This window comes from Beta vulgaris, chromosome 4 (genome assembly GCF_026745355.1).
Source record: "Beta vulgaris subsp. vulgaris cultivar EL10 chromosome 4, EL10.2, whole genome shotgun sequence".
Classification (NCBI taxonomy): Eukaryota; Viridiplantae; Streptophyta; class Magnoliopsida; order Caryophyllales; family Amaranthaceae; genus Beta; species Beta vulgaris.
The window spans coordinates 19,465,617-19,478,014 of NC_079205.1; the positions used below are offsets into that span (position 1 = coordinate 19,465,617).

A 12,398-nucleotide genomic window follows, 5' to 3' on the forward strand; every position below is an offset into this window, starting at 1 on the left:
TTTAACGTTATTCACTGTTGGATGATGTTGAAGCTATTCGATTACTGGAGTGTACCCCGAAAAATTATTACAATCTGAGAGTGAGGGAAGTAGCAAAAGATCCGAACCAAATAGTGAAAATGAGGAAAGTCAAGACAAATCACCTAATGGCATCAAGAAGATAGAAGAAGATTAAGGAAACTGCTAATTCTTCGAGCATAAACTTGGACTCCTTTACACAATCCCTAGATGAAATGTCAAGAGAAAGGCATTAGAGCAACTTCAATGGTAAACAAAATGGAGTTTGGCTTAAAGTGCCACCTAGATTTATCTAGCTAAACTATACTTTAAGCCAAAACACCTCCAATGGTTTAGCCAAACTCCATTTAGCTTGAGTAGGTCCCACTTGTCATTCATCTTTTGTATTTTATTTTTGACACAATACTCACTTATTATTAATTGGAACTAAATTGTAGATAAAATTTTAGTACATATAAAATTTATAAAAGAGTAAATAAAAACACAAATTGGAAAAAAAAAATTATACGTCTTGTGAAAAAAAAGTCGATTAAAAATTAATTAAAAATCTGAAAATATGCTTGAATTACAAAGCCATGAAATTTTTTGAAGGAAAAGAACAACAGCATATTTAGGAATTTAAACAACAATAATTAGGAATTTAAAAACAACACATTAATTATCATCTTGGCTTCCAAAACGTGTCCAAATGTGTTCGACAAGATCCGCTTTGAGTTGATGATGCATTTGTCTATCCCGGATGGCTACATCCCTTGGGAGATATGCTTGAAAATCTTGAGCATGTCCATGTTGAACGTCCTCAACAACATGTGGTGAAAAATCATCGTCGGGGAAGTTTCGCGAGTATGTGTGTCTCTCATCTTCAACAATCATATTATGCAATATAATACACGCTTCCATAATATCGTGAAGTTTACTTTTATGCCAACACCGTGATGGTCCACGAACTATTGCAAAACGGGCTTGAAGTACTCCAAATGCTCTCTCCACATCTTGTCTTGCACTTTCATGTTTACGTTTCAAACATATTCTTTTGGGGTCTTGAGGGTGTGGGAAGCTTTTAACGAATGTAGCCCATTCAGGATATATACCATCTGTAAGATAGTACCCCATATTGTAATCACTACCATTAATAGTGAAATGAACTTCAAGAGAAACTCCTTGTAAACTCTCCTGAAACAAGTTTGATCTACTCAAGACATTAAGGTCGTTTTTCGAACCAGCCACACCAAAAAATGCATGCCATATCCAAAGGTCCACCGAGGCGACTGCTTCAAGCATTATTGTAGGATGCCCGTAGTCACCTCGTGTGTATTGACCTTTCCATGCGACCGGACACTTTTTCCAAGCCCAATGCATGCAATCAAGACTACCAAGCATGCCAGGAAAACCATGACACTCTTCATGCAACTTTAGCAGTCGCTGAACATCATCATAAGTCGGATTTCTCATGTAAACCCCTCCAAAAACTTCAATAATAGTAAGACAAAATTTAAATAAACATTCAATACTAGTGCTCTCACCGATTTTAATATACTCGTCAAGAGCATCAGCAGGTGTTGCATAAGCAAGTATGCTAATAGCTGCGGTGCATTTTTGAAGTGGAGACAAACGTACTTTATTAGCTGCATCACTCCTTTGCTTGAAAAATGGTGACTTACTTTGAAGTGCATCTACTATACGCATGAACAGTTCCCTCCTCATCCTAAACCGTCTTCGAAACGTTGACATAGGATATACGGGTTCAGGAGAAAAGTAGTCTCGATAGAGGCGTGCTGCACCACCGTCACGATCCCGGGGAACGATTGATCTAGGCGGATTTGAAAATTTGTTGATATAAGTAAAGCCCCATTTGCTCGTTAGTGTCGTCCCAAAATTCATCATCCATCTCCTTCGTCCAATCAGTATTATTATTTGATGAGCTTGGATTATCAGACATTTTGAGGAGATTAATAATGTAGGTATAAAGAGAGAAAATTGAGATGAACTATGAGTTGTGAATCTTTACAATGAAAATGACCTATATATATAGAGAGAAAATTGATTCCAAACGGCTAGTTTCCAACCACTAAATCCAAAGAGCTAGTTGCCAACAACTAAATTCAAACGGCTAGTTTCCAATCACTAATTTCAAACGGCTAGTTTCCAACCATTACATCCAAACGACTAGTTTCCAATCACTAAATCCAAACCGCTAGATTCCATCCACTATATCCAAACTATTAATTTCCATTACATAAAGATTTTCAATTAGATACTAAGTAAACATAACTAATAGGACTATTACATAAAGATCCATACAAATACTTATATATTAATCAAGCATAGCATAAAGTCAATTACTAAAATATTAGTTTAAATTAAATTCCGTACTTAGTTCTAATGTACTGGCACACTGATTCATGATTTTTTTGAGCGTTTTCGTCCAAGTTTGAAGTGTCCTTACACAGAAGCTCAAAATATTGCACACGAATGCGTTCTTCATACAATGAATTTCTTTTTAGCTTGGAGCTTTTCAAACTTGCTCCAGGTTTCCATAGCTTCTGGATTAGTCTTTTTATTCTTTGCCTTTCCCTTACCTCTTGCTGCTGCTTTAGCTGCCTTTTGACCTGGTGGTCTAACATCCATAACCTCAACAACATTATCATTTTCGCTAGCATCCGGGTTTGAGGATGATGAAGTGTACGTACTAGAGACAGAATTCTTTGTTCTCTTTGAAGAACGATCTTCCTTTTTTGCAAATTGTTGCCATTTCAGTTGCTCTTTAAGAATTTTCCAAGAATGTAAATAAGCAAATTTCCTGTCGTAACGACTTGTCCAAAGATCCAAGGCCATAGCCATGATTTGATCATCATCATGACCACTTGGGTGTCTATCTGCCACCTGTATGCAACAACCAATAAATTTGGAAACATCGACACTCATTTTGTACCAATGATTTAGGGTCATTACCGGACCCTCCTTCCTATATTGGTTGTAGTAAGCCACAATATTTCCCAGTAATTATTGAACGATTGATCAGTTCCCTTTACACCATCATACGAAGTTGTAACCAAGCAAAGCACAAATTTGTATCTTGTATTGGACTCCACTTGACCCGTTTTTCACCTTTGCCCTTCCCTTTCATATTATTTTTTTCGATCACTTCGATGTTGTCCTCTTCACTGATTTCATGTTGAGGAGTTTGAGGCTCACTACCCGAACCTGGAGTTTCGAAATCTTGGTGTACGCTACTACCTCCAAAGTTTTCCCTTCTTGAATTATCATGAACTGTATATGGTTCATGGGGATACGGAGCGCGAGAGTAGTAGTTTGGCCTCATTGGAGGATTAACCGACATAATATTTTGTGGCTGATAGTATCCGGGGTGGTAATAAATTTGCGAGTCAAGAGGAAATGAGTGATGTTGATTATTATAATGTAGAGGAGTTGAACGAATTGGAGAAGTTTGGAGATTTGTGAAACAGTCTGGGTTGATTTTGGGATTTTTTGATTATCTAAATTGGGAGAATTTTCCAAGTAGGAGTAGTATTGAGCATAATAATCTTGTGAATTGTCCATATTATAGAATGTGGAACTTTACTAATGAAATGAAGTAAGATAACTTTTTTGTAGAAAGAAGAATTTAGAATTGGAAATAAATTTATTCTCAATTTCTCTACTATATATACACAAAATATTTACTGTTTAAATTTATTTAAAAAATAAATTACAAAATTATCCGTTATGGTGTAATACTCACCTTTACAAAAATAATGAAAATTGAACAAAGTAATCAAAATAATGTTGCAATGGAATTTTTTTTGCATGTGGGCCATCCCACTTTTTGTTTTGATGGAGCATTTGCACCATTCCAAAGGTGCGTGTACGTCACCTTTATCATTTCCTGCCTTCAGCAATGCAGTGATACTTGCGCTTGTTGTTTGTCTCTCTCCACAACATCAGCATGTCCCAACATACTTTTGCTTGGGCAAATTTGCTTAGTTCAGCTAAGTTGTTAAGCAAAAAAAAAAAATCAGCAACCTACTCCAGTGGTTAAGCTAGTTGCCCTATATTTTTTTAATTGCTAGCAAGTCCTGCACCCCAACTATTGGAGGTTCTCTTAGGTGGGAGAAAAAAATGCTCAATTTATGTAGGAGCGGCATGAGCAGAGGCAAAAGTAAAGAGAAGAGGAGAAGAAATTTAGGTAATTAACTATGTTAGAGGCTAAACCATCTCTAATAAGCACTGAGAAAGAATTGTATAATAATTGACCGAGGAATTAAAGTATAGATAGTGTTGATTAGTATTACATTAATGTCCTGGAATTGTTTAAAGCTTAAATGTTAAATAAATGTTTGTAGTAGTTGTAATGTTTGTAATATATAAATTCTTATTATATAATATTAGTAGATGTCATTCAGAATTTTTCTAGTTTACCTATCATAAAAACTCAAGATTATGTTATATTTTCACAAAAAAAGATAAAAGATATTATCTTTATACATATATCTTATCTTGTACCAATCAATAAAATATCATGAAATCTTATCTTATACCAGTCACACTAATAAAATCTTATCTTTTACATCAACAAAATCTTGGGAAATCTTATTTTATACCATAGTAATCATATCGAGTTCGAATCCTCTAGAGTTTTAGTGAAACTCTACAAGGTAGAGTTGAATTTGAACCATATATTTTAAAATCAAGGGTTTATATTGGATTATTGATCGAGGGAAAAATTAGGTGGATTTTGATGAGAAAAGATAGAGGAAATTTTGGAAAGAGAATATATGAGCCATTGGTTTTTTATTCAATGGTTGATATTGCTCAAACTCTACCTTGTATAGTTATTTTATAACTCTAGAGGATCCAAACACAGTAATCATATCAATATCATATCCTAGAAAATCTTATCCTTCATCAATCATTGTCTATAAAAAGGGGATTTTATTTCACTTGAGTGTCCACACCAATATTCTCATATTTAGAGTCAATATCATACTCCCACAATTATTATGAACATATCTGTAATATCCTAAAAATCTTAAACACACTTAAGTGAATAATTAACATAATAATGTAGTTAGAACATATTTTATTTTATTCGTTCCACTAATTAAGCAACGTCTAATGATTATAGAATTTTTTTTTTAACATAAAAATTTACCAACTTAAGTTATGACGATAATTTATAATATTCGATTTCATGAGTTAAACAAGAAAGCTAATGTAGTTGTAATTCACTTAAAATACAAAATGTCAACATTTCACCCAAATTTTTGCTAAGTCACGTTGATAAGTGATAGTAGGGATAAATTTCTGATTTTTGGGTTTGCAAAATAAAAAGGAAAAGGAGAAAATAAAGCTATGGTCAATCCCCATTAATGGTGCCTTCTTCCTCACCCTACCTTGTCCATTTGGCACCCATGCCTTCACTCTCTTCTCCTTCTTCAGTCAAATCTGTCACCAATCCTCACCAAAACTTCTTCAAGTTGACAAATTCAGATTATTTACTTCACCATCTTCCTCCCAACCACTGATTTTAAAACCTCCAAACTCCACTATAAATAGCCATGGAAATTCAACATCAAGAACTCACCAACAACAACCTTCATCCTCTCTTCTCTCTCTAATCAGAAAGTTCTGTCAACAAATTACCGGAAAATTGAAATTGTGACTAAAGGAAACCCACAAGAAAAACCCCATTTTCTCTCTCTCACTCCTCTGGTTCGCCCCCCACAACTGACCACCGTCGGCCACTGCGCACGCCACCTGCGTCGCGCCCAGTCCGCCGTCACCTCGCTGTCACTCGCCGGAGACCGCCGCGCCAGGAGCTTCGCTCTCGCTCCTCCTCACGCACTCTCTCTCCTCGTCGCTCTCTCTCCTCGACGCTCCTCTTCGCGCGCTGGTGCTGCTCGAGCTTTTCGCCGCCGCCGGAGTTCTGTGGGCCCGCCGACTTTCCGTGCCGTCGCCGCATCTTCGCCGGAACTCGCCAAGGGTGCTGCCCTGTCTTGGGTCGTCCTGCTCCAAGAGAGCAGAGGTATAATACCACCTCTTTTTATTCCTCCCTCTTATAAACTGACTTTAAGTTTTATGTTAATGCAAGCCCAAATTACCACCTATGGCTAAGTTAGTTTAGATTGGGCCCAAATCAAATTAGTTAAACCAACTTAGTTTAATTATTGCATGGATTAGTTGGGTTTCAAAAATCTGATTTTTATTAGTTAAATTTAAACTAACTCAATTTAATTGTTGTAAGTACATAAATTGGGCTCAAATCTGACTTTTTATAATATTAGCTAAGCTACTTATTATTAGATGGACTAATTGAGTTAAACTAAAGCTGATCTAGCATTTTATTAAGTTATGTTAGTTTTATTAAGTTAAGTATAATGTTGGGCTTATAATCTGATTTACTTAGCTAAGTCATTTAAGTTAATCTTGTTACTTTAGTATATTGAGCTTTAGTGGACTGATTTAGTTGGTTTCACTAAACCACCTAACTTAATTACTAAAATCTATTATTGGGTTATAATTCATGATTTCTAAAACTAGTTGAGTTGTTTAAAACTAACTAAAAATAATTCATTAAGCTTGTTGTTTATAATTAAGTTTAAGTTATGAGTACTTCACTAATCCTTAAGTTCACTTATAATAATTAGTTACTTGACTTGTTAGTTTTAAATGACTAAATAATATTAAAATAATGTTAATGTATCCATTATAACCTTAAACTTAATTAAGTTATTATTGGACGACTAATTAGTTATTAACTATGAACTAGAATAATGTTATGTTCTCGAAAGGTTATATAATATGAGTTTCGATAATTTCTAAAAATATAGCTAAATGAGTTATTTCATTAAGTGGTTGTTAAAGACTCACCTTAATTGAACAAAGTTATTAACGATTAAGAAATAATGACCTTTAAGGAAGCCTTTACGACGTTATAATGACCGCTATGACCTTAATAAGCGCTAACTAATATTTAGGCTTAAAAGCTAAATAACGAAATGTTCATTAATAAAATTATTCTTGAATAGATTAAGGAAGATAAAGGATATTACAAGCCTCCCCCGGCTATCATGGTTGGTAAGCAGGAATTCAGGTAACGTCTACTGCTAACACCCGCATTCCCCTTCGAAGTATGTTTTATGATCATGATTAATATTATATTTTTGTTTATGGATTGCGGGAAATGAAATGTTTTATGATGGTTATGATGATATGATGCTATGAAATGATGATGATGATGATGATGTTATGATATGAAATGAAAGAATATAATTATTCACGATGATGATGATATGCTTAAAACCAATGAAACATGATAAATTCAAGTGAAAAGAGTTCTTGGCAAGTATTCTGTTATCCCGGGTCGTGCACGTACCTTCCGGCCGGTTAACCACTTTCCGTTTAGTGAGGGCTATTGTCCTCGGGTGGCACCGCGCATTTTGTGCAAATAACGCCACCTTCCGTTTAGTGAGGGCTTTTGTCCTCGGGTGGCTGCCTTCCGTTTATGATGTTACTATGTTCTGGGGAGACGTCCCTTCCGTTGTACTAGCCAAGTTACCAAAGTAAAATATATATGATGATGAACATGATAAAGAAGGTAATGTAACCTGATATGATATGTTTGTGAAATTTTACTTATTCTATTCTCCTTGTTTTTAACTAAAATGATGTGAAATGAATTTACGATGTTAGAGTAGTATGTTACTGAGCCTCGGCTCACGACGTTTTGTATTATGTTTTAGGTATGGAAGAACAGTTGTGGATCACTATTATACTGCGTTATGGAGTTTTAAGATACTTTGTATAATGGATAAACAAGTATTATCTTGCGATGAGTAATTGTATAGTGAATTTTATATTTTAGGCTACTATTTTATTTGTGGGCCATAACCCACATGATTAAGTTATGCTTCCGCTGACGATTAAGGTTATGTAAATTTGTCGGGGCGTTACAATATCCCCTAGCAGTGAGTCACAAAATGGCCTTTGATTCAAGCTCTTCTAATTTTGATGATGATTATGATTTCATGTTACTCAATTATATACAGGAATCTAAGGCACCACAAATAGTTGAAGATGCGATGAAGTCATTTTTGTTTCCCCTTTTCACCAGCCCGAGGCCCCAAAGAAGAAGAGGAAGGTCATGCTTAGAGATCGTGAAAGCGCACACGAACTCCTAGTCGAAGATTCTTTTAGTAATGAGTCGCTGTACAGTGATGAGATGTTTTGATGAAGGTTTGGAATCCAGAGACATGCTTTTCTTGGCATTGTCCAAAAGGTTAGTACAAGCGACAAATATTCTCAGAGGCGAGATGCCAGAAGAAGATTTGGTGCCTCACAGTTTCAGAATTGTACTGTTGGGATGAGGATGTTGGCATATGGCACAAGAGCCTTAAATTGGGTGCAAGCACGTCAACTGAATGCTTTGCACACTTTGTCGACGAAGTCATATCACAATTCTCAGGCGAATACCTAAGAAAGGCTACACCGGAGGATGTCCATTCTCTCGTTCGTGTAGGAGAACGTCGTGGGTTTTCAGGCATGATAGGAAGCATTGATTGTATGCACTAAAATTGGAAAATTGTCCAGATGCATGAAAAGAAATGTATCGAGGAAGATCCAAATTGGCCACTCTAGTATTGGAAGTTGTTGCTTCAAGTCATCAATGGATTTGACATTCGTTTATTGGCACGCCTGGCTCATTCAATGAATATAAATGTGTTGCAACGTTCTCCTATTTTTTAGGATATTTTACATGGTCAAGCTTCGTAAGTATGTTATGATGTGGATAGAAACCCGTATAATATGTGATATTATTTGACAGATGGATTTATTCTAAATGGGCGTAATTCATCCCCACCGTAAGTCTAACCTAAACCCCAAAACATAGGATGTTTTTCCAACACCAAGAGGGTGTTAGAAAAAATGTTGAGCATGTGTTTAGAGTGCCCCGGGCTCGATTTTCAATTATACAACAATTAGCTTTAATTTTGAGTAAAGAGCTATGGTGAAATAATGATGGCATGCATCACAATGCACAATAAGATCATTGAAGATGAATGAGAAACATATGAAATTTAGACGATCCAACCGAATTTCTTTAAGATATACCTGAACATGAAAATGCATCGTCAAGCGAGAACATAGTAGAGCCTTTTATTGTTCAAAATGGGCGGATTCAAAAGCTAAACTTAAACAACTATATGCAAAACAACATATTCTTCAAGGTAGACAAGTTCACATATGAGCGGTCAGTATGAACATGTATGGAACATTTCAAGCAGTCAGTATGCGCTTAATAAAATGGTTAGTTTGTATTATAATTCGACTGAAGTAATTAATTATCGAATTAATTTACAAATCGTACTTGAAATTCCATAATTATTAGATTTTTTGATACAAAATTATTGCATCAATATTTAATTTAATTATTATGCTTTTCTAGTAATCACTTAGTAACCAAATTTATTTGAAGAATTTAATTTAATACAAATTGGGTGAATGAAAGAGGAAATTTGTGATGGAGTATGTTTATGGTTAGAGAGAGGTTAATGAGGATCATTATGGTTGGAGGAAAAGGTGAGAAAATGCTTAAGGAAAGATGATGTAAGAAGGAAAGAGAAAGAGACAGTAAGGTATATGGAGAGAATGAGAGAAAAAGACTATAAGGATTGGGCCTCATGAGTATTCATACTCTAAGGTGTTTGGTACATTTTTCGCAAACCTTAGGGTATGTGGTGAACTTTTGAAGTTACAGAGATATCCTATGAATTTTAAAAAATCAAAGGGATATCTGATGAAAAATCCGAAAAAAATAACTTTTACATTCATAAAACTTGGAATTGACAATGATCCAGAACGAGCTCCTAGTCACCATTTGTTGTTTTAAGTTTCAAAATTGACATGTTTTATATAAGCATGACTACTTTTAAGCTCATTATATCTCTTGTATCAATATACCATATAACTTTGATATCATAAAACCATAAACTAGATATCGCTAGCAATCTCGAATAAGCCCTTTAGATTCATACTTCATCTGTTTTTTCAATGCATCATGTGAATTTTTACGTTTGCGAATTCACAACTTTAACTATCAATACTCTAGTTATCTAAAAAAAAGTTTTTTTAAAAAAAATTTAGTCGAAAGCCACCTTTCAAAACATCATTTTTTTTTTTTGTCAAAAACCACCATAAAATTTTTTTGGCACAAAATCACCTTTTCCAAACTTTTATTTTTGTCAAAAGCCACCTTATAAAAAAACTTAGCACAAAATATCACGTTTTAGAAACTTTTTTTTTCAAAGCCACCTTTTTAAATCTCACTTTTGACTTCAAATTCCAGGTTGGAAGTCGAATTTGAAGTCAAAAGTGAGATTTGAAATGTGGCTTTTGACAAAAAAAAGTTTATAAAAGGTGATTTTGTGCCAAGTTTTTTTATAAGGTGGTTTTTGACAAAATAAAGTTTCATACCTTCTTTGTTTTTTTTTTTCTATTGCATCATATGGACTTTTACGCTTGAAAATGCACGACTTTAACTACAACTACTCTAATCATCTAAAACAGTTTTTAGAAAAGAAAAACTCACCGGAAACCACCTTCTAAACATCTTTTTTTTGTTCAAAAACCACCTTTTACAAACTTCTTTTTGTCAAAAGCCACATTTTACTGGAGTCTCACTATTGACTTCAAATTTCTGAGGTCGACTTATTTCTAGCACGTGAGTCAGTAACATCTTTTATATACTTCCTCCGACTTTTTTTTACTTGAAACACTTTTTTTTCATCAACTCCAATGCAAAATTTGGATAGAAGAAAGGTAGAGAGGAGGAAAAATAGAAAGGACCCCATGTGATTGGAGAAAAATAGAAAAGAAAAGCAAAAGTAAAAAATATTATAAGTAATTAATTATTGTGAAAGTATTGGATCAGACCGTCTGACCAAATACTTACTGTCAGACGGGCTGACCCAAATGAAAAAATACATTGGGGAGAGAGATGAGAGAAGGGAGAGCGTTTAGAGAGAGAAACCCAAACCAAAACCCAAACCCCTGGATAACTGTCCGGCGATGTAGACGCCCGCCTTCCACCCAACCTTCAGCCACTAAGACTATCTTCATCGATTTTCTTCCATTAAACATCAACCCAACATCCTCCTCGATATTTTCTACCCTCATGGCCCTATCTCCTCCCTCTTCATCCCGGAAAAACTCCGTCAAAACTGTAAGCACAGATACGCTTTCATCAAGTTCACCTCTTCCAGCTCCCTCCTGAAGGCAATCAATGGGGAAAATGGCAAAAGAATAGAAATTTCTATTTGTTTGTTTTTCACTTTCTCTTTCTTTAATTCTTATTTATTTATAAATTTCTATTTCTTATGTGGAATATTCTGGATAAACTCAAGGAGTAACAAGCTGAACCAATTGCAAATAACCAGATCTTCATGAAATTCTTAATCTCAGTCTCCATTCTTTTCCTATTTTTCATTTTCAATTGGTTATTTTTTTTGTTTCAATTGGTTATTGTTTTGTTTCAGTTAGTTATTGTTTTGTTTCAGTTGAACTTTGTTTCGTAATATGTGTACCAACTTAAAGAAATAATGGACCAACTGAAAGAAATAATGGACCAACTGAAACAAATAATGGACAAACAGAAAGAAATAATAGGCCAACTGAAAGAAATAATGGACCAACTGAAAAAAATTGAAACCAATTGAAAGTCGTTCCACCAAATATTATGGTCAAACACGTCTGACCCAATACCTTCTCTTAATTATTTTCCTTTTAAGAAAGTATTACAAGTAAAAAAAACAAAACAAAGGAAGAACACATTTTTCCCAAAACCACCTTTTTAATATAAAAGAACTAGCGAGAAAACCTATATTTGCATATCTCAAACTTAAGTCGAGCCTGTTCTTGGTTCTCTCAAGTTTGAGTCAAGCCCAAGTCTTGAGCGAGCCAAGCCAAAAGCTCGGGCTTGGTTCAGCTAATTGACACTAAGAATATGTAAACAATCCTATTATAATTGATATTGTTAGAGGAACGAACTTTTCAGGCATACTTTAGGGCTTTGCTAAACAACGCCCTAGTATTTCCTAGTAACGCCCTAAATACGGTATTTTTATACCGTATTTATATACCTGTATTTTTTTTCTCTCCTCCCCTTCACTCACTCACTTTCTCTCTCCTCTCCACCACAACCGCCACCAATTTCTCTCTCCTCTCAACCACAACCACCACCACCACACCACCACCACCATCTTCTTCTTCTCCAATTTCACACATTATACCCGGTAAAAAAAAAAAATTCACACATTATTGTATTTTTCTTTCACAAAATAACAAATTCTCTCATCTCTTAAAAAGTTTTAAATTTATACTAC

At 34.8% G+C, this 12,398-nt stretch overlaps 1 protein-coding gene across 1 annotated transcript; it reads right to left on the reverse strand.

Moving 5' to 3' along the window:
• Positions 1–256: 256 nt before the first annotated feature.
• LOC104907525 (uncharacterized) lies at positions 257–1,918 on the reverse strand. The gene has a single exon (XM_010696465.3). The coding sequence runs from the start codon at positions 1,900–1,902 to the stop codon at positions 673–675; it is 1,230 nt and encodes a 409-aa protein (XP_010694767.3). The 5' UTR covers positions 1,903–1,918; the 3' UTR covers positions 257–672.
• Between the last annotated feature and the right edge of the window lie 10,480 nt (positions 1,919–12,398).